The 21,640-nt window shown below is 50.9% G+C and overlaps 1 protein-coding gene across 1 annotated transcript in view; it reads left to right on the top strand.

The window, feature by feature from the left end:
• Positions 1-1,065: 1,065 nt before the first annotated feature.
• Positions 1,066-21,640, top strand: part of SLC9A1 (solute carrier family 9 member A1) — a 47,401-nt gene continuing 26,826 nt past the window's right edge. Inside the window, exon 1 of the mRNA XM_039854141.1 lies at positions 1,066-2,235. Coding sequence (XP_039710075.1) covers positions 1,884-2,235 — 352 coding nt within the window. The 5' untranslated portion in view covers positions 1,066-1,883. The remainder of the gene's footprint in view (positions 2,236-21,640) is intronic.

Here is a 21,640-nt window from a genome sequence, read left to right as displayed (position 1 = left end):
TTTTTAAAAGCTTTCCAATGATTCCAGTGTACAACCAATAGCTCTTGAATCTTACCAATCTCAACCAACACTATCCATTTGAATCTCAGTTCTACTACTGCTGTGGGTTGGCTTGTGTCTTCCCAAAAGCTGTTTTAAGTTCTAACCCCCGCTACCTGTGAACATGGCCTTATTTAGAAATCGTGTTATTGTAGATGATGAATTGAAGATGAGGTCATTAGGGTAGGCCTCTAATGCAGTCTGACTTTTGACCTTCTAAAAAGGAGAAATTTGGACCTCAAGAGAGAGACACAGGGAGAGCTCCATGTGAAGACTGGAGTTATGCTGCCACAGTCAAGAAACACCAAAGATCATCAACAAATCACCAGAAGCTAGGAGGACAGCATGGAATGGATTCTCCTTCACAGCTCACACAAAGAACCAACTCTGCCAAAATCATGATTTCAAATTGCTAGCCTTCAGAATATGAGACAATACGTTTTTTTTTTTAAGCCATCTAGTTTGTGGTACTTTGTTACAGCAGTCCTGACAAACGAATACAACTATTTACGTACTGGCTAAGGAACACTCTTCATCCATTCCTTCATCTGCAAATCTGGAACCATAATAATAGTACTAATAATTCTATGTGCTGGGTTCCATTCTAAACACTTTACACAGATTATCTCATTCGGTCATCCCAGTATCCCTCTGGTATAGGCACTATGACCACCTCCACTTTCCAGATGAAAAAGCTGTGGAACAGGGAGGTTAAGTCACTTGCTCAAGGTCACATGGTAACTAAATACGCAAGATAATATATCCTTCACAAGACTATTAGGAAGCCTTCTGACACTGAGGGTGTGGATGTGAAAGCGCTTTGCAATTAGTAAAGCATTTTACTCGTGTTATATAGAATCTCTGCAGATCGAGGACTCTCTTTTTTTTTTTTTGGCCGTCTCTGATTCTCTTCCTACGGGATACTTCCTTCCCTCGGCGGCAAGGGGTCGCTGCGCCGCGCGGGCGCTGACAGGTCTCTCTAGCCCGCCGCGCTGGCTGCTCGTTGGTGCCTATAAATGACGGCTGCCGGCTCACAGAGATAGCAGTCAGCCGCCGCCGGGGCTGGGTCTGGCGTTGGTACTAGAAGTGGGGCTAGACGCGGAGAAGCTGAAACTGGGCCGGGGAGGAGCGCAGCGCCGCGCCGGGGCCGCCAAGAGGGGCGTGTTTCTGCTGGCCCACCCGCGAGCCGCCCCCAGCCCGTGCCGAAGCGTTCTCCCGCCAGGCCGCCTGCCTCCGCCTTCCTCCTCCCTCCATTTACCCGGAATCTCAGCCCGGCGCGTCTGCACCCCGACGCTTCTCTGGGTGGGGAAGCTCCCGGCTGCTTTCCGGCTTCACTTCTTCCTCGCAGCCTGAGCTCCCAGACCCCTCTCTTCTTTTCCTGGACCGGGTCCCACCCCCTCCTGTCCCCTTCCTTTAGCTCAGGCTCCCTTCCCCTTCCTTTAGCCGAGTGCCGGCTCTGCAGTCACTTTCCTTGGCTGAGGGTCTCAGACTTCCCTCCTCCTTGTCCTTGCCTAGGGTCCTACCTATCCTTGTCCCTTTCTCTGTCCTACGGTGCAGTCTCTTCCTCTCTCCTTTTCCTGGCCTGGAGTTCCAGACCTTTTCCTCTCCTGGAGTCCTTCCTGGGTCCTTGTCCTTCTTCCCCAATTTGGAGTTCTAGATTGAGAACCCAGCTTGTCTCCACCTCCAGGGGACTGCTTCCACAAAAAGACCTCTCTCAGACATGAACGTTTCCTAGAAACTGCCCCAGTCTCTCTTCCCATCTGCTGACCCCTTGCTACCTATGTCCCAGGTCTTACTCTCACTTTGCTAAGGGTCAAGGCCTACAGGACGAAGGAGGTGGCAGGATGCTTTCGTGGTCTGGCATCTGTGGCCTCTCTCCACCTCGAATCTTCCCTTCGTTGCTCATAGGGGTAGCCTTGGTGGGGCTGCTGCCTGTTCTCAGGAGCCATGGCCTCCAGTCCAGCCCTACTGCCAGCACCATCCGAGGCTCAGAGCCACCACGGGAACGCTCTATTGGAGATGTCACCACCGCCCCACCGGAGCTCGTCCCCGACAGCCGCCCTGTCAACCATTCTGTCACTGAACACAGCATGAAGGCTCGAAAGGCCTTTCCAGTCCTGGGCATCGACTACACACATGTGCGCATACCCTTCGAGATCTCCCTCTGGATCCTGCTGGCCTGCCTCATGAAGATAGGTAAGTTCAGTGTGCTCTAATGCTTCCGCCGCCACCAGATTGGTGAGCTTCTTTCCCCATCCTTACCGCTTGAGGCTGCCCAGGAATAAGGGTCTGGACTCCTCTTGGAAGGTAGGCAGCCTCCATCCTGCCATCTTGGCCCTTCTCAAACTCAAGGTCTGGTGTCTGTGGTTCTCCCAATATTGGAGCCAGCATCGTGCATAAGAAAGAGCAGGGTTACGGCATGGGATACTTTGGATACTAGGTACTTTCAGCAAGGCTTCCAGGCCTGGCAAGTCTCCTCTGGCAGGGCCAGACCCAGAGAGGAGCCAGACATCCAGCTGTGCGTAAGGCAAAGAGGAGTGTCTTTTAGCAAGTGGCACAGTCTGCTCTGTCAACAGCAATCAGTGCAATTACCTACTTCATGGGAGGGTGTTCTAGGATAGAGTATATTTCTACTTGGCCTGTCTAAGGAATTTCAGTGTAGCAGGGCCCTGTGTGCTGGAGACCTATATGTGTGGTGCAACACGAGGGTTTCCCACATTTTCACCTTCCTTTATCCCTGGAATATTATCTGTCAGCTTTGCCTGCCCGGGCTGGTCAGGAGCCTCTGATTCAGTTTCTAGCCCAGGAATGCCATTTCTTACACAGTTTATGGAACAAGGGGTGCTGGAAATTTCCGAAGTCTGTTTTGGAGGTGGAGGAGGTGTGGAGGAGATTGAAGCTTAGTCAGGCCCCAGCTCACCTCTAGGTTAGCACTTGGCTGTGTCTTAAGGTACCATCTGGGTTGGCCAGTCATGTTGGCCTGCCATTCAGCCTAGTGGGAGGGCAGGTAGAGGGGCTCAGGATTTTCTGGTCCGAAGAGGCTTTGAAACAATTTTTTGGGAAGAGACAGAAAAGTTTTTCCCTTCCAGAGGGCTGGTCTCCCTGCTAGACCTGGGCAGTCTGTTCTGCTGGGTGATTGATGGAGCTCACTGGAGCCTGCATAGGTCAGAAGCCCCTGGAAGTGCGTCTAGGGAGGCTTTCAAAGCTGCCTTTGCATTTTTAGCCCCGGTTAAGCTGTAGAAGGCATGAGGGCCTGAGACTCTGCTGGTTTGGGTTTGGGGACTTTGTGACTCTTGGCAGAAAGCTTTGCAGCCTTCCCAAGGACATGCAGGAGTTGAGTGGCGATGCCAGGCTGATGTGAGCCAGGCTCTGGGACATGCTGCTGGTGGGCAGTCTATTTTGACAGATCCAGGAGCTGGCTTCCTGGTACAGGGCTTGGGTGCTGTGACAGTAGCAGGGCCTATACGTGGACCTGGGCCACTGGTACCTATACCCTGATGGCAGTCAGCTTCCTGGAAAAAAATCAAGGATTGGGCAAGGGGAGCCATTTGTACTGATTCAGACAACTACATGACCTTGAACAAGCTGGGGCCTTTCTCGGCAGGTCTTGCCCACCTGTGAAACTGGCAAGAATCTTGAAATTCGAGCATATCAATTGAGTCGTGAAACCTGTATCTTAATGTGTAGTAGGAAACTGAAGTGATCGCCATGTGTTATTTGCTTGTGTGAGACCTCACAAGCACTGTCTATAAATTGCCCTCTTCTCTCCAGCCCCCTCACCTCCTAAGCACACCTGGTATTATTAGGGCATTGGGGGCTGGTGCACACACTGCCGGTCTCAGAGACTTCTGATGGGACAATAGCGTGACCACAAAGGTCCTACTTGGGGCAGTCAGGAGTTTGTCCCTGCAGGCCTGATATCTTTAGTTTTAATGGGGTCAGACTTGGCCTGCTTTGTCCCCAACAGAACCTGTGTCAAGGACCCTAGGCAGCTGGAGAACAGTGATGGTGCCATGGCAAGAGTATCATTCCAGAAGTTAGGAAACTTGGCTTCTTATTCCACTTCCCTCTGTGACCTTGGGCTAGTCACGCATTTCCAATATTGATCTTTGTGGCCCCTTCTACATCTGTTATTTCTGCCAGTTCACTGACTCGGGTAACTCTGGCAAGTCACTCAGCCTTGGGCCTCAGTTTTCCCATTGTAAAAGGAGACTGGATATGATCTCTGAGGCCTTTGCAGGTCCAAAAGTCTGCGTCTCTGGCTTGGAAGGGCCTTTTACTACCTCTGAAAACAGGAGCCCTAGCATCTGGCCATCCTAGGGAAGAAAGAGAGAAAAGTGACAAAGATGTGAAGGGTTCCTGTTCACGGGGCAAACGTGAAAGCCCATTTTTTCCTTTACCTTTGCAGAGTAGAGTCGAGGTTGGGTAGGGGTTCCATCACTTTGCCACTTATCCTTAGTTTCCTTGTGTATAAAATGGGGGAAATGATAGTATCTGGTCAGAGAGCTGCTGATACGATGACATAAATGAATACAGATAAAGCTGATTTTGTACCCACAGGAAGCACTCAATGAGTGGCAACTGCCCCGTTGGTATTTCAACCACCCAAGGCAAATGCATTTCGACCTTAGCCTCCTACAGTGTTCCTCCGATGCAGGAAGATTACAACTCTCACTGCTAGGCTGCCATCCAGTGACTTTCCTTAAGGTTTCAGGGTTTAGGGTATGTCTTACTGGTTGTTCTTCCTTTCACTTAAGCTGCCTCTGGTGCTGGTCCCGGTGGGAGGAGAGCTGGCACCAACTGACTTAGGGGATAGGGTAGAGGGGCTGAGGCCATGCTCCCTCTGCACTATCAGACAGCCAAGGACCCAGAAGTTCATTTTGGGGTTTTGCATGTTCTCTCAGTGCCCCAGCGTGGGTAGGAGCTATGTTGGAGCCCTCATTCTGTCATCTGTGACAGCTGCTCCCTCTGCAAGATACCCCTCCTTTAAGAATAGAAAGTTCTGTGTGCAGTTCTCATTCTTATCCTAATCATTGAGCAGAGCCTCAGGTAGACACTGCCAGAGATGCATGTGGGAGGGGTGGAGCTGGAGCTGAAGTTTTAGAGTAGATGCTTCTCCTGTAACTGATTCAGTGGGTGACATTAGGCAAGTCACTTCCCTTCTTTGGGCCTTTTTTCTCTCTGACAGTCAAGCGTTCTTGCCTCTTCCTTGATGGGGAGGAGCTAGTGGCATGAGGGGGTTGACTGCTGTGAGAACTGAGAATGACCCCAAGCCTCAGGTTAGGTCTATTCCCCACCCCACCCCGCATTGTAATTTGGATCTTGCATGAATTCTGCTTTTCCCCAGTTCACCTGGCTCCCAGTCCAGTGCTTGTTCCAAGAGAGAGCCTCACTGTAACCCTGCTCACCACTGACACCCACTGCATTTGTTTGCCCATATCCCTGACCCGGAACTCCTGGCAAGAGGCCTGGGAGTCCATAAAGCAGGTATTCATCTTATCTCCTGACTAGAGGCAAAAAAGCCTTCCTTTGTCCCTTTATATCTTATAGCTTGTTTTGATCTTTGCAAGGTGTATCCTGCCATTTCCTCCTAGAACAAATCTGTGAGTAGGGAAGAATGGGGTCATTATTGTCCACTTCACATATGCATGGATGTCAGACCCAGCAACTGGCTCCCTATAAAAATAAGACTAGGACTTGCCTCTTCCACTTCTCAAAAGGAGAGAGGAACAACTTAAAGGTCACCTTGAAACTGTCTCAAGAAGCCCAGATGGGACTCTCTAAAAGGAAAGAAGTGACCTTTTTCTCTTTGAGAAAACAGCTGACTGACTGCAGGACAGTGGGAGGGGAGATTAGCGGAGGCCTAGGAGGAAGGCTTCAGGTAGGACACATGTCTCCAGAAGTGCCAGGGCACTTAGAGGGCCTCAGTTGGTTGCATTGCTTGAACTTCATTAAGCTGAGCACCCACGAGGCTCACCTTTCCTCTTGGCCCCATCCTGCCCCTCCAGCTCTAGTGGGAAGGAAAGACGTCAGAAAGTCTGAGCTCTGTCTCCACCCCTCGGTACCTGTGTGACCATGGGCCATGCACCTCATTCCTCTGAACCTGACTCTCCTCTCGGTAACATGACACGCCATCTCTGCCTGCTCGGACCCATGTAGAGATTGAATGAGGGAACGCCCAGCATAGTGCCCAGCCCGTTCAGATCCCACCCGCTTTGGGCGGTCTTCCCAGCCCACTGCAGCCCATAGCAGTTGCTTTCACTCCTCTCCCTGAACCCGTCTCCCTTATTGTTTATCCACATCTCTGGCATTAGGCCTAGCCTGTCCTGTGACATCTCTTCTGCTGGGCGTGTGTTTTAATAAGAATTACCACTTATTGAGTATCTACAGAGTAGTGTCAGGCACTTTATAAAAGTGATCTCATTTAATCCCTACTAAAATTGTATGAGATAAAGGCTGTCTGTTTGGTAGATGAGGAAACAGCCCAAAGAGTTTATCTGCTGTGATGCTGAATTGCTGTTTTTCTGTTTGAATCTTGGCATAGCCTCCTCGAGGGGTGCAGCTACATCTCCTGCCCCTCACATTCCCCTCGGCAGGTGCACATGGCCCTGCGCTGAGTAGCGCCCCGCTCACTGCACCTGTGTTGGGGAATGGTAGGACTCCCTCTAGGGTTGGAGCCCTCTCCCTGCCCCGAGAAAGCTGTAGGGGTTCTGTGCTAGCTTTGGGCCATCCTCTGTCCCTGTGAGTCCACACGGGTGCACTCGAATTCCAAAGTCAGGCTGGGCTTATCCGTCACCTCTGCCTGCCTACCTGCCATCTCTTTGCTGGTACTCCCTTAGTCTGATTAGTGCTTGTTTTTTCCCTGCTCAGGCAGGAGGGATGACACTTAAAGTGTGGTTTCCTTTAACCAGCAGGGGTAGCTAACCTTCTGATCATGATCTCCTACCTCTGTGCAGGAAGGGTGCTGGGCTGCTTTGGTTACCCTCAGGGCCCAGCAGGATCCCCTCAGAGACAGCCTGTTTGTTGAGAGCAGGTGGCCCAATTTTCTTTAGCCATAAAAGGCACACAGAGTTTAATAGTAATTCTCATTGATACTGTATTTGTTTCCAAAGCACTTGCATATACAGTGTTTAATTCTGATCATCTCAGTGGTCCCATGGGTTAGAATATCAGGTGGTATTGATGTACCTATTTTACATCTAAGCAAACTAAATCTCAGGTTGTGACCTGCCTGAGGTCACTTAGCAAGTAAGTGGCATAGGATACATCCTTGGACTTCTAACCCAAGGCCCCATCTACTCCAGGTCATTGCAAGGATCAACAGGAACCAGAGATCCAGAGCGGGGCTCTGAGGAGAGTAGATAACCAGACACATCCACGTTGGTAACCTAAATGGTTGTCAGGGGGACACCAGTTCCTCCTGCAGGAGGGAAGGGCTGAAAGAGCAGGGTGATCTAGGGTCCAGGTCAGTTCAGGTCTGAGTTCTTAACAGTCCCTCGAACATACCTGTATGTGCGTGGAGGGGACTGTGAGGGCTGACCTCGGCCCTCTCTATGGAGAAGCAAACTTTTGAAATGGAGGGCTTTTCCTTTCCCTTGAAGTGTTGTAGGTCCTCTGGGAGGAGAAAGGAGAGGCAGAGAAGTGAAAATCGTGCTGGATGGGTGAGAGGGGGCAGGTCAAGAGACCTGAGATCTGTCTTAGTTCTTCGCTGCTTAGCTGTATGACCTTAGGCAAGGCACAACCTCCCTGAGCCCTTGTTTCCTAATTTCTAATATTTGTGTTAAATATTTGTTCATTATATTAGCTGCCACCTACTAAGCTCCTGTTTCAGAGACCGTGTAAGGTACTTGCACAGTTAGAAAGCATCGGGGTTTAAGCCCAGATCTATCTGACTTAGGAGCCCACGTACTTTTTATCATCATGCTGAGTCCTTTTCAGTTCAGAAGTTTTTTCCCCCCCATAATCATTTTGAACAGGGAAGATTGAAAGGTATTTCAAGCCTTGGCTGCTCTCTGTGGATCATTTCTTGGGTTTGGGGGAAAATCTGTGACTCCCCGCTTACAAGTCCCACTGTGAAGCAAATAGCCCCTTCCCAGAGGTGGCTGGCATTCAGAAACACAGGAGGGGTGGGACACTGCAGCTGAGGAGCCCCAGGCTCCCTTTGGGAATGCCAGGTGGCAGGCCTGCCTCCGTCTCTCCCTACTCTTGTCACCCCCACCTGCCCCCTTTCCTTCCATGGTGGAGAGAAGGCTCACTCAGCATACTCAGGTCCTGGGTTATTCCTGAGTCATCCATTGCCTGTGTGGGCCTCATTTTGCAGCACTCACTCTCCCTGCAAACGTCTGAGTCAGACATGTCTCCCCAAGGTTGTCTGTACACACTGCACTGGGCCAAACCGTCTCTTTAGATGCCGATAAACATCAACTGATACTTCAAGGCAGCCTGTGATTATATGTGGGTATTTTTAATCTTATGGCCTAATCTAATTTTAACCTAAGTTTTGGATTGGGCCTGGATGAGTGGGCTACCCCCCTTCCCTGGGATTATGCTGACTTCATTTTCTTCCCCCTAAATTTCATCCAACGTGCAGGGCCGGTTTTGGGGTCTGTTAGGCCAGACCTGACCCCTGAGTTCTAATGCTGACTTGCTGGAGTTCCCCAAATTACCCCAGTAAGCTTTTTCCTGAAAAGATGTGTCCTTAGCAGCCCTAAGTGAGGCTCAGAACGAGAAGTCCTGTTCCTTCCCAGGACCCCCTCCTGGGTCCTGGGGAGACACTTACCCCTAAGCTCAGACTGGCCCTTCCACAGTGCTCAGCCTATTTGAGAGCAGGCCACTGAAGATGGAGAGGTGACATCACAGCTGTGTGTCAGGCATAGCTCACCAAAATAATAAATAGCTAACACTTATATAGCACTTGCCTTGTGTCAGGCAGAAGTCACAAAGGCTATGTCTTTGCACTGGCCAGCCAGGACTGAGAGCAGCTAATTGATTTGTCTGTTTGAGCTGAGGTCGAAGTGGCAGGTCAACTGAAATCAGCCATCGGGCATTTAACTTGTGGCCCATCCAGGAACCAAGAAGAGTGAAACCCCGGCCATGCTCGTGCTCATTAGGCGCTTCCAGTCTGCTTAGGAGAAAGTAGTTGATCCATGGGCAGGGCTGGGCAGATTCCTGGCAGAAGCAAAGTTCTGAGGAAACAGTCAGTCCCTGAGGACAGGAATGGTTAGGGAAGGCTTCTCAGAGGAGAACTGGAACTTGAGCCAGTCTTGAAGGATGGAGAGGAATTAGATAAGCAGGCAGAACAGGGAGAGCTATTCTGAGTACAGATTCCCACATGAATGTAAGCCCCTTGAGGACAGAGCCTTTGTTTTCTTCTCTGTGCCTGGCACAGAGTAAGGGCTCCTAAATGCTTGGGGAATGAATGAGTGCTTGACCGACTTCCAGGTAGAAATAGGGTCCATGTGAAGCCTTTGGGCACTGAGAAACCAGTTTGACTGCTCAGAGAGGAGGGAGGGCAAAGATTAGAGAGGCTAGTTGCTAGACTATGCCAGTCGGGGAGTTTAACTGAGCCCAGAAAGTGACACAGTGCTTTAGGCGTCAGCTCATGTGTGAGTGGTGCTGCTGCAGTTGCTTGCCTCCCCTCCCGCTGGACCTCCCCTGGCTGGGCTTGAATGGAGGGTCTTGCCAAGGGCATCCTCTCTGGGCTAGGCGGGGTCTCTGGGAAAGTCTGTGTATGTTTGGCCCGCCCTTGATTTGTGTAAGTAAAAGCAAGATACCAGAGTTGCTTCGGGGAGCTGCTGAGAGCTTTAAGTGAATGAAGCTTTTCTCGAGAAGATTCCTCAAGCCATCAACCACACTGTGACTGAATTAATGAGACCAGTGGCTGTAAACCACACAAGAAGGCAGTCTCGTTAATTTATAGTTGTACCTGGACAGGTTGACTTATGGCTTCTCTTTGTTTTATGTGTGTGTTGGGAGTGAGCTGGGGCCAGAATCTCCTTTCTGTAGCAGATTTATTTTTATAATATGAATAAATAAAACATGTTTCTGGTAAAAAGAAAAAAAACCAAACAAACAAAAATAAACCCCAACAATACAGAAGGGTATTGAGGTACAAAGTAAAAGTGCCCCTCCTCACCTCTCTGACCACACCCACTGTCATATCTCCCAAAAGTTACCACTGTTAACTTTCTTGTGTATCTTTTCAGAAATTCTGTATGCATATATGAGTGTGGGTGTGTGAGGACAGATTTAGTTTTCATAAAGCCATTTATGTAAAGGAAAATTGCTCTAAGCTGGGAATCAGGACCTGGGTCCTAGTCCTAGCTCTGCCTCTTTCTTAACGTATTGACCTATGGTAAGTCATTTTGCCACTTGGGGACTTTCCAGCAGGAAAGGCAGTCATCCTGGGGTGGGAGGCCTGCTCTGGTAAATCCCTTGAAGGAGAATCTCCACAACTGCATCCTTTGGGGGATGGACCACTGCTGTCATGAGCCTTGGCTTGAAAGCACGGAATTCTCAAGTTCGAGATCATGGTCATCTCCAACTCCAGCTTAGGGTTATGAGATTAAATGAATGGGTCTGCAGAGAGCCCGCTTTCTTGCTGGGGAAGTAAGACTACTCAAAAGGCATAAAGCACAGATAGGAAATTGTGTGGCTCAGGCTGGGACACTGAGGGGATCAGAGTGGAGGAGGTACTTGACCCTGGGATGAGTGAGGTTTGCCTGGGGAACTGCAGAACTCCTAGGCAAGGGGAATGAACCCAGTCAGAATGAGTAAGCTGTGTCCTGGGAGAAGAGGAGGTAAAATGACTCTAGAGAAACGCTTCTCTGGATTGGGGTTCAAAGTGGCTGCAGCAGGCTCCTCCTGCCCTGTGTAGGCAGGGAATTTACTGGGTTCCTTCTGCCCTCCCTGGGTCTTCTGGGTTTCCATGGTGAGCCCAGCTCACACCCTAGGAGGTAACTCAGGCCCTTGCCCCTTTTCCTAAAGTGGCTAGGGCCTAAACACACCTCAGAGGTTCTTTTGGAGGGAACAGACGCAAGGGATTACCTCTGAAGGGGATAGGCTTTAAAGGCGCACTGCCAGGCAGCCGTGATTGGCCTCTGCTGTTTCCTGGACCGAGGGCCCACATCTGCAGCTCTCACCCTGCTCTGGGGAATGAGTGTGGAGGATATTATTCTGCCTCTAGAGAATTAGAAGTAGAAAGAACCTTATTATAGCCTGTGGCCCCAGGGCCCAGAGGGGGAAATGGAGATGTTTTGATCCAGTCCCCTCATTTTCCAGTTGAGGCCCAGAGAAGATGTGGGCCTCACATGAATCAATGGCAGAGAGAGGGCCTTTCCTGTTCTGTTAACTAACCCAGGGTTCTTTAGGCAGTAAGAGCTGGACCAAGAGGAAGGACTGTGATCTTTGGCCTAGATGTTGGTACCTAAGCATTAGTAACTCCCTGGTGGGCTCTTTAAGCCTAAGGATGGGCAGCTTACAGCCGGAGTGTCTCTTCCTGGCAGGGAAACCCTTTGGCCTTGGCCACACCGGTCCTTGCAGGAGAACCAAGTGCAAGGCTTGGGACCTCTGAGCCAGCCTAGAGGCTTCTTCTCTCACCCATCAAATTCCTCAGGCCTTTGTACTCTATCACAAGCCAGTGTTGAGCCTGGGTGCTGTGCTTTTTATAGCATCTCTGCCATCACACCAGGGAATGAGATCTTCTCCTAGGTCCTGGGCTAGGACCCACAGGAATCTGGGTGCCCTGTGCCAGGTAGGCAGGATGCCAGCGTGAGGCGGAGCCAGCTCACCTAACTGAGGACAGCCCCAGACTCAAGTTACAGCTCAGTAGGAGAGGGGAGCAAGCACCCTACCCAGCCCTTCCAGCCTGCCTTACTGGTGGAACTAGCAGAGATGCACAGGAACTGCTCTTAAGGAGCTCAGGGACTGGTCTGTCTGAGAAATGCAGTATAGATGCAGGAGTCAGGCAGTAGAAAGTGGGTATAATTCGAGGTACAGTTGGAATTCTATAAGGGTTTAGAGGAGGCAAAAAGATCTTTTCACCTGGGAGGATCAAGAAGGGGGAGGCTTTGTGGAGGTTACCATTGAGCTAGGCCTTGAAGGGTAGGTAGGATTTAGATGAGATTCTTGAGTGAAACAGGTCTCACTGGGCACAGCCAGAAGCTTCTACTTGGGGCAGGACCTTTGAATTGCACAGGAGTGTCCCAGAGTAAGTTAGTTCCCTTTGGAAACATGGTGGTTAGGAACATAGGCTTTGCAACTCAACAAACCTGGGTTCAGAGCTTTGTAGCACCATGACTTTGGGCAAGTTACTTCTCTTTGAGTCTGATCATTCACAACATGGGGTAACAATTGACAGGGATGTTGGGAAGATTCCAGGAGAGTACCCTTGTAAGATGGGTGGCGTAGAGTCTGGCACATTCTGAACACACAATAAGTGGTGGCACTTAGGAGTCCCTCTAGGATCCAGGAGGGAGAGAAATACTGGCTTGTTTTTCCACTGACTTCTGAATCTCCCAGCAACTGAATAATCACTCAGCAAGACATACTAATGCCCTACTGTGTGTCCAGTGCTGTGCTAAGCACAGGGGTGTGGTGGCTATAGATAAATACTATTTCTTCTCCTTTTAGTGAATACACACCTAAGGTAGGCAGAGCACTTTCCAGCATGCATCAGGAAACGTTTTACAAATGAGGAAACAGGCCCAGAGAAGTTAGGTGACTTGTCTAGGGTCATAGGGCCTGACTGGCACAGCTGAAACCAGATCCAGGGCTTCCCATTCCAAGTCCTGTGCTATTTCTCTCACTTAACAGTCATTTCACCACCTAGCTGGAGTAGCAAGACTTATCACTTGAAACATTTAATGAGCAAAGCACGATTTTGTATAACAACTTGAAGTGTAGCTATAAAAGCACTAAATTTTGCAGAACAGATGATGGTTTTAAAATAGACCCAGCTATGATGAGGTACCAGGTGAGCTGTGCCAGTGTTAAGGGCAGAAGGTTCTGCCACTTTGTAACTGTACCACCCAGTCTGAGACTCAGTTTCTCTATTCAAATGAAGTGATATCTTTAAAGCCCTAAGCACATCGTAAGTGCTCAGAAATGAGAGTTGACCTATCCCCAGTAGCATTAAAGGAAGAGAAGATGAGAGTGGAGCCTAGCAATGGAGGATGATTTTAGGTATGTGGGCTGGAGGACATTGGGGTAGGGCTGAATGTCACCAGGACTGATGAGACCATGAGCTGAAGTGTCTGAGTTTGGTCGTTAGTTGGGAGAGGGGGAGACATACACTCAGCAAACACTGATTTCATGCCTGATAAATTCAGTGCTAAAGGTGGAAAGATGAATAAATATAATCCCAACCTTATGGGGAAAGGCTGACATGTAAACAGGCACTTAGGATGTGCTGTGAAGTGCCACAGCAGGGGTCCACAGAGCTGTGGGTACATGGGAGGAGTTGGATTGGGGGCAGATCAGGGCAGGCTCCCTAGAGCTTTAAGCTGAGGCTTGAAGTTTAAGCAGGAGTTTGCTGGGCTTGCATGGAGGGAGGAACTGGAGAAAGGCACGAAGATGTGAATAATGCAAAGCTATAGATAATGCAGAGCCACTGACCTTTGCTTCTGAAGCCCATTGGGGCATTCTTCACCCCCTCCACCTCACTTCTAGGCATACTTTATCTACCTGCCTGGCTGGGCAGAGAAGCTGAGCCTCTCTGGGGACAGTGAGCCCCAGGGATGAGTGTCACCATAGGTAGGCAGTAAGGAGGGAGCTACTGTTGATTGGGACCTACCTAGAGTCTGGCCTTGTGCTGAGGGCTCTACAACTCATCATTGTCTGAGTGTCACGACAACCGTGAGGGTGTAAGTGGTGGTATCTGCCTCCATCCAGCTTACAGCTATCTCTGGAAGGTAAAGCGGAATAATTAAGTGCATGATGATTGCTGTGCCACCGAGTCAAAGTCCAGAAGGACTTCAGGAAGGGGAGAAGTATGGCTGGAATGAGCAGGGAGCAGAGGCCTTGGTGTAGGTGTCATCACAAGACCCTCATACGAGGAGGGGAAGTGGGGAATCAGGTGAGGGCCATAATGCCAGCTGAGCCTCTGAGCAGTGGGTGTGAGCGGCACCTGAGAGGAGGCCCAGCCATCTGGGGTTTGGGTCTGGGCTGGGAGTCCGTGAGAAATAAAATTGGGTAGGTGGGCTTGGCTGTATTCCTGAGCATCTAGAACTCCTGCCAGAGGATGTGGACTTGGCCAGAGCTTCTCTGGTTGGTGGAAAGCATGGCTCCGTAGATCGAATGCTTGCCCCTTCATTTCATTTCTATTTCTGCTCTCCCTTGTCCTAGCCACAAGCATCTCTAACCCGGGTGACTCCAGTGGCCTCCTGAATGGTCTCCTAGCTCCACTCCCCTCTGCCTGTAATCAGCCCTCTAAAAAGCAGCCAGAGGGGACATTTAGAGATGTATACCAGCATTAGGTGCTCCTCTGCTAAAAACTTTTCCATTGCTTCCTGGTGAACTTGGGCAAAATCCAGGGGAGCCATGCCTTACATCTCTCTCGACTCTACTCCCTGCCGCTCTTTCTCCTACGCCACTCACGTTAGCCTTCCTGGGTTCCCCAAACACACCGAGCCTTGCCAGGCCTGATTCTCCATGTGGCCAATGTGCTTACTGTTCCCAGCCTAGAGGACTGCCCGTGCATCGCTGGCTCCTCATTCAGGCCCTGGATGGAGCACTGCCTCTCCAGAGAGGTCTCCCTGGCCACCCAGCTTAATGTGTAGCACACCGCCCCCCCAGGCCCCCAGCCCATGTCGGACACTATTCTGGGTGCTAAGGACACAGCCAGGAGCAAGACAGAGAGGCTCCTGATGTCAGGAACCCACATAGCGGTGTGGGGTGTGGGAGAGTGGATACAGCAATGTCTGGCAGCAGCAAGTGTCTGAAGAGAACTAGTAGGAGAGACGCACTACTTTGGGTGGTCGGTGAAGTCCTCTCTAAGGAGATGGCTTTTGAGCTGAGCAAATGACAAGAAGGATCCGCCTTTCGGAGACTGGGGACCTAAGGAGGACGTGTTCGAGGAAACTGGAGTGGGGTAGAGAGGGAGGTGCGGTGTGAGAATACCAAGGAAGGCGAGGGCCAGATCACACTGGGCCTGTGGGCCGCGGGTTAGGCACTGGATTGGGTTCTAGATGCTGTGGGTGCCATTGCAGGCCTTGAGCAGGGTGACGCAGTCTGACCTGAGGAGGGATGTGCAGAGCAGCCTGGGAGTCAGAGGTGGAGAGCTGGCTCTGGCTTTGGGCTGGTCACAGTGAGCCGAGTAAAGCAGGAAGCGTGGTTGTGGCCTACAGCTACTTGCCTGGGTCTGTGAGAACATCAAGAGGGAAGCTTCCAAACAGGCCCCTCCAGCCAGGCCAGAGTGGGGCAGAAGCTCTGGGCTGGGGTAGCCATTCCCAGGGAGGGGAGAACAGGGAGTAGGAGCAGAGCAGGAGCAGATGAGGGCACATGGGGAAGGGAGGGGCTGACTGGGTGCCAGGCTCTGCTGGACTCTTGCTCCCTCTGCCCAGCTCCAGCACCCGCAGGCAGGCAGTCACCAGACCTGTCATGTGGGAGGTGTGGCACCACCGAGCACCAGGGCCCTGACATGCCCGTTCCGGCTGAACCCTAGGGTCCCATGTGGCCTGGGGAGTTGTCAGGCTCGGAATGGGCAGACCTTAAATCAGAGAATCAGACTTTGTTGTTGGGAGGGATCCTAGCGAGAGTGAGAAGCCAGGAGATGTAAGGGAGCAGAGGAGGGAGTTGAGGATCAAAGGCCTGGACTTGAATCCTGGCTCTTGCACCTGATGTGCAGAGTTGTGGTGGTTCAGCCACAGTGCTGTGGAGAGCACCTAGCAGTAAGGGCTGGTAAATGTTGGGTGAACAATGACAGAGCCTGGCCCCACCCCGTCATCTCACAGAGGGGGAAGAAGAAGGCCTGAGCGGAAATGAGTTGCCCACAGGCCACAGTGGGCGGTGGCAGAGCTGGGGGTTAGTTCAGGTCTCCCAAACACTGGTCCACATCTCTTTTGTGATGGTATAAGTGATCTTTCTTTCCTGCACATTTCCCTCTGGAACAGTCCCCTGTTCCTTCTGCAGAGGTGAGGTGGCTGCCCCTGGGTGTCCCACCTTCTCTTCAGCTCACCTCCGAGCACCTACTATGTGTCGGTGCAGCCGTGTGGGAGGAGATTCCCTCCTTTGCGGTACTGACAGTTTTGTGTGGGAGATAGACATGTAAACAGCTAAAATACAAGGCAGGTTGAAGCGACACGGGGAGGCAGCACGATGTAGCGTGGGCCCCGGTGGCAGACGGCGCTCGGTTCTGGCACTGCCTCTTAGAATGCAGTGGTGACAAGGCCCGAACCTACTTTGGGACAGATCAGGAAGGCCTCTGATTCAGTGCAGACAAGCGTGGATCCTTTTCTGTAGTGGCAGGAACTGCAGAGGTTTTGTGGGGAGGTGTAACCATAACTGGCCTGTGTTTAGGATGAAGGCTCTCCTGGCAGGTGGAGAATGGACTAGATTAAGTTTTTCCTGGTGGTCTTGGCTCTGGGAATTTTCCGCCTCCTCTCTCCATCGATAATTATCCTTCCTAAGAAACTGGTCAGATGGGAAACTGCAGGAAATGGTTTGGGACAAGGATTGTGTAGGAGTTGGAGGGAGAGTGGAAAGGATGTAGCAGGGAGGGAACACATGCCAAGCAGCAGGAGGTGGCTCGCTTTGTAGGGGGAGGGAGGACAGCCTTGGGCAGGCTGGGAATTTAAAGCAGAGTGTGGGTAGATCCAGGAAAGCCAAGTTCCTCAAAGCTCCTCTGCTGCTGATCCCTGGTGGGTGAGAGGGGTAGGGTTGACGAGCAGTGTCCAGCTTTTCTGAGTCAACAGGGGCTGGGGTCCTATGGGAAAGTGTGAGGCAGTGTTGCTCAGTGGCCAGAGCACTGGGCCAGATGTCAGAGCCACGCCCAGGCCCAGCTCTGCTGCTCAGCTATCCTTCTACATCTGAAATTATATTATTGTGGGCCAGGACCCATTCTGGAAAGTGAGTGTGCAGCGGGCACCCTCTCCTAGTACAGAGCACTTCTCCCATTCCAGCTGTAGTGGGCCCAAAACTTTAGTTGTGGGCGGGGCCTCTGTTCCCATTTGGCCTTGCCAGTTAAACAGCAGCTGTGAAGTGCGCTGAAGCTTCCGGGGAGCCAGGCTCCATGTGACTGAACTACAACGACCAGTGGTTAGCAGTGAGGAGCAAATGGGTCCCCACATTTGAATCCAGTGGTGAGGTTGCCTGTGTAGGTGCCCGGATGTCAGGGACGGTCCGGAGTCAGTATAGCCTAGTGGCTTAAGGTCATCAGAGTCCAACACACCTGGCTTTGAATCCCAGCCTCACTACCTGCCAGCCGTATGACCTTAGGTTGTATACCTGACCTGTGCACATCATTTTTCTGGAGAGAATTTTCCCCTGCATTTTTTAAAACCCTTTTTCCCTCTATTTAATAGAGAAATAACATACGTACATACATATGGTGGGGTGCATTAATCTTAAGATGTGCACATCAACGATTATTTACAAGTGTTTGCGTCCATGTTAACAACCACCAGATCCAGATAAATAGAAGACATCTATGTACCCGCTTAAAGTCCCCTCCTGCCCTTCCCAGTCTATACCCCCCACTCCCCTGAGGAAACCACTATTCTGACTTCTGTCATCATCAGATGGTTGTACCTATTCTTGAACTTCACATTACTGGAATCAGACAACAGGTGTTGGTGCTCTTTTGTGTCTGGCTTCTTTTGCTCAGTGTCTCTGTGAGGTTCCTCTTTGCTGAATGTCCCAGAGGTGTGTTCTTTCTATTGCTGTGTAACATTGCCTTGTGGAAATATGCCACAGTTGGGTCATTCTTCTGTTGATGGGCATTTGGGTTTTGTTTGGGGTTTTTTTTGACAATTGCAGATAAAGCTTCTATGAACATTCTTATACTCCATAGGATTGTTGTGAAAATTAAGTGAGATAATTTATTACAGTAAAGTGTTTAATGCTGTTTTGACTTAGAGCAGGTGCTCAAAAAATTTTCCTCCTAGATTTTCTTTTTGTTCATAAAAAGGAAAAAAATTTCAAACACTACATAAGTCTATGAAGAGAAAAACACAAGTCATATCCCTTTTGCTCCCTTGTTTCTTGTTCAGTATTTCTGCCTGGACCTTTCCCTGCAGTTGTGTGAAGTTCTTTTTCATAAAAATAGTTTAATAATAACATACTATCCATACTCTTTTATAGCTTACTATTTTTAGTAAATCTGATCATTTAAAAGAGTCCCCTTTTCTGCATTGAAGGAGCAGCTCGAGAGGGACAGGCTGGAATGAGCTCCTGACCCAGTCCCTTGGGGCCTTCTTCCCTGGCAAGGCCACTCAGGCCTCCCTCTCTGTGGAACCCAGAGTTTGGCTTCTGGAGCCCTAGGTGCAAGTTTGGCTCTGTCGCACCCCATCTGGGTGTGTTTTTGGCTTAAATGCCTTGAGCTTTGGTTTTTTCTTCTTTAACATAGAACCCACACCTACCTCCGAGGGATGCCACGAGTTTAAATGAGATAAATTATCTCAAAGCAAAGTGGGAAGTGAGGCATGTGTTCTTCTTGTATAAAATCGTGGGCTGTCAGAGCTAGAGGAGGCTTCTGAGAAGCTAACCCGACTCATTGTCTTTCACATGAGGAAACCGGGGTCCCGGGAAGGCCACAGAGCCAGCAAGTGATGGAACCAGAACTGAATCAATGGAGTATCCCAACCTCCCGCCCTCACCTCAGGTCCCAACCTCTGGGCCAGAACTTGACTCTCAGTGGCCCACTTCTTATCTGCAGGAACTCCCTGATAGAGAGGAAGGGCAAATCAGAAAATTTCCCAGTCCCAGTCTTCCCCCAGTTCCTGGCCGAGGCCACAGGGATGACTAGAACCTCCAGGTAGTGATCTTTGCCCACCAGCCTCTGGTCCAAGAGGGCAGGGAAGGAGGAAGGTGGGGCAGAGGAGTGGGGCTTGGATGAGGAGGGGCATGCTGCCCTAGACTAGGCCACAGCACCTTCCCTGTCCTAACTATACCTTCAAACCTGGGCCTCTGTCAGTTCCCCAGCTCCACGGAGCACCCTCCCTCTCCCTAAGAAGCCAGACTAACACCGCTGCTCTCTGTCCTCTCAGATAGATGATGGTCTAGATTTGAGCAGTCTCTTAGACTTCTGGCTCAGTGTTCAGATCTCATAGCTTCTGTAAGAGCATAGAGAGGGGTCCCCCAGGCCTGTAAGATTATGACCTAGGCTAGGTGAAAAATCTGGAAACCAAAGCCTGACTGGTATGGGCTGGAGCCCGTGCCTCACGCACCCAGCTCCTCCCCAAGAACAGTTTGGCGTAATAAGGTTTGCACAGTCCTGGCCCAGGTGGGCCCCACTCTCCCCTGTGTTTAACCAACGCACGCAGTACCAGGCACATTGCGGTGGAAATATCTCCGACTGCTCTGGTTTCCGCCTCTCTTGGAGCTGCAGCTCATTGTGAAAGCGCCTGTGGCAATGATATCAGGGAGCCGAGCAGGGCCCGCCTGGGAGTGCCCTGTTGGTTCAGGGTGGGATTTGGGAGAGGCTCTGAGCCCTGGTATCTGCTTTCAGGTGAGATTATGGAGTGACACACATTCTAGTGGCAGTGAATGATGATGTCGCAGAAGTCCAGCACCAGGAATAGGAAGCACTGCCACCTCACGATGGAGCGCTTGCTTTGCACTGAGCCGTTGTGGGCCTTCTGCCTTCACCATCTCAGGCGGGTCTCACCTGACCCTATGAGGTGGACGGAGGTGTCCGCATTTTATAATGAGGCCCCCAAGGTCTGGAGAGGTTAACTAGCTTACCCATGGTTGCATGTACAAGAAAGTGGTGGAACTGAGTGACCTGGAATCCTAGGAAGTTAGAATTTAAGAGCCATCTTTCATATGGCTGAGCAAACCCGAGGTACAGAGTTAGGGCAGTATGGGGAATGGCTTTCAAGGGCAGTGTTCATTCCATTCCATTGATAACAACAATAGTTGTTACCACACTAAGGCCCCCCAGCCCGCTCCTTTGAACATTTCGAGACAGTTCTAGTTAGGTGCATTCACTGGAGAATTGAGGAAAGAGTTATCCAGTTCATTTGCTCTGTGGCTAAGATGGTTAAGAAATGCCCTAGGCCAGAGCTGGTGACCAGTACCAGTTCATGGCGTGTTAGGAACCGGGCCGCAGAGCAGGAAGTAAGTGGAGGGCGAGCAAGCGAAGCTTCATTTGTATTTGCAACTGCTCCCCAGCACTGGCATCACCGCCTCAGCTCTACCTCAGATCATCAGGCATTAGATTCTCATAGGAGCGCTGGTCCCTGGTGCCAAAAAGGTTGGGGACCACTGCTCCAGAGGATGAGCACCTGTCAGTTCCAGGTCAGCTAGATGGCCTTGGGCAAGTAACCTAGCCTCTCTGAGCCTCAGCTTCCTCATCTGCGATGAGGGTGTGGTAGTGCTCCTCACTGGGTAGTTGTGAGGGGTAAAGAGCCCTCAGGGAGTGCTGTTATCATCAAAATCCCTGTCTCATGAGGAAGCTGGGCAACTGAGCAGACTAGAACCAGGGCTCCAGCCTGAGTCAAAGGCCGTTTTTGTCCTGCCCAGCAGTGGCTGCTTCTCCAGTTCCTCCCTCTACCACAAACATCACAAGCATCACTGCAGGGTCTTGCCCAGGCAGAAGCAGGTGCTGACGGATGCTTTCCTTACAGGGCAGGGACTTCTATGGGTGGGCTGGTGGCAGGCAAACCATGCTTAGCTCATCACTGATGGGCTCCCAGCCTCCAGCCAGTCTCTCACACGTAGCCCATCTGAGCCAGATTTCGGAATCTGTGCCCTGAGGATGAGGGCGGCAGCAGGAAGCAGTTACAGGTTGTTTCGCATCAAGCATCCTGGCGTGAGGGCAGAGTTTGGCCTCTGAGATCGGGCAGTCTTGGGATCAAGTACCAGTTTTGTTGCATACTGGCTCTGTGCCGTTTGGGCAAGTTCTTTATGCCCTGAGCCACAGGGCATATTGGTTTTGCTAAAGGTCTTCGAGGGAACCAGAGGTTTAGAGTGAGTGAGTGGCTCACCCCCAAGATCACACAGCAAGCAAGTGACAGTTTGAAGTGAAGTGGGGCTCCTCTTCCCAGCTCAGCAGGACAGAAAGCCAGGGCTCAAAGCAGAGGAAGCATGGTTGGGCTGTGCCCCTGGAGTCAGAAAGACCAGCTGTAGGGCCTTGGATAAGTCCCTTCACCTCTCTGCCTTAGTTTCCGCAGCTACATAATGAGGACGGTGATACCTACATCAGAATCTCTAGGAGAATCATGCAGTTAAGGTGTGCAAAATATCACAGTGAAGTGCTTGATAAAAGGTACTTTAAACAAAGGTGGGAATAGATGAGAGGTGGTACTGTGTTCCAGGCAAGGACTGGCTTTGGAGTACGAATCCTGGGTGTGAATCCTGGCTCTGCTACCATCTTGCTGTGTGACCTCAGCCAAGTCCCTGCCCCTGTCTGGGCTTTATTCTTTGCATCTGTCAAGGGGTTGGA

Source organism: Pteropus medius, unplaced genomic scaffold (genome assembly GCF_902729225.1).
Source record: "Pteropus medius unplaced genomic scaffold, Ma_sr-lr_union100, whole genome shotgun sequence".
NCBI classification, from domain to species: Eukaryota; Metazoa; Chordata; class Mammalia; order Chiroptera; family Pteropodidae; genus Pteropus; species Pteropus medius.
The sequence above is the reverse complement of the archived record's forward strand: the minus strand, read 5'-3'. Positions and strand labels throughout refer to the sequence as shown.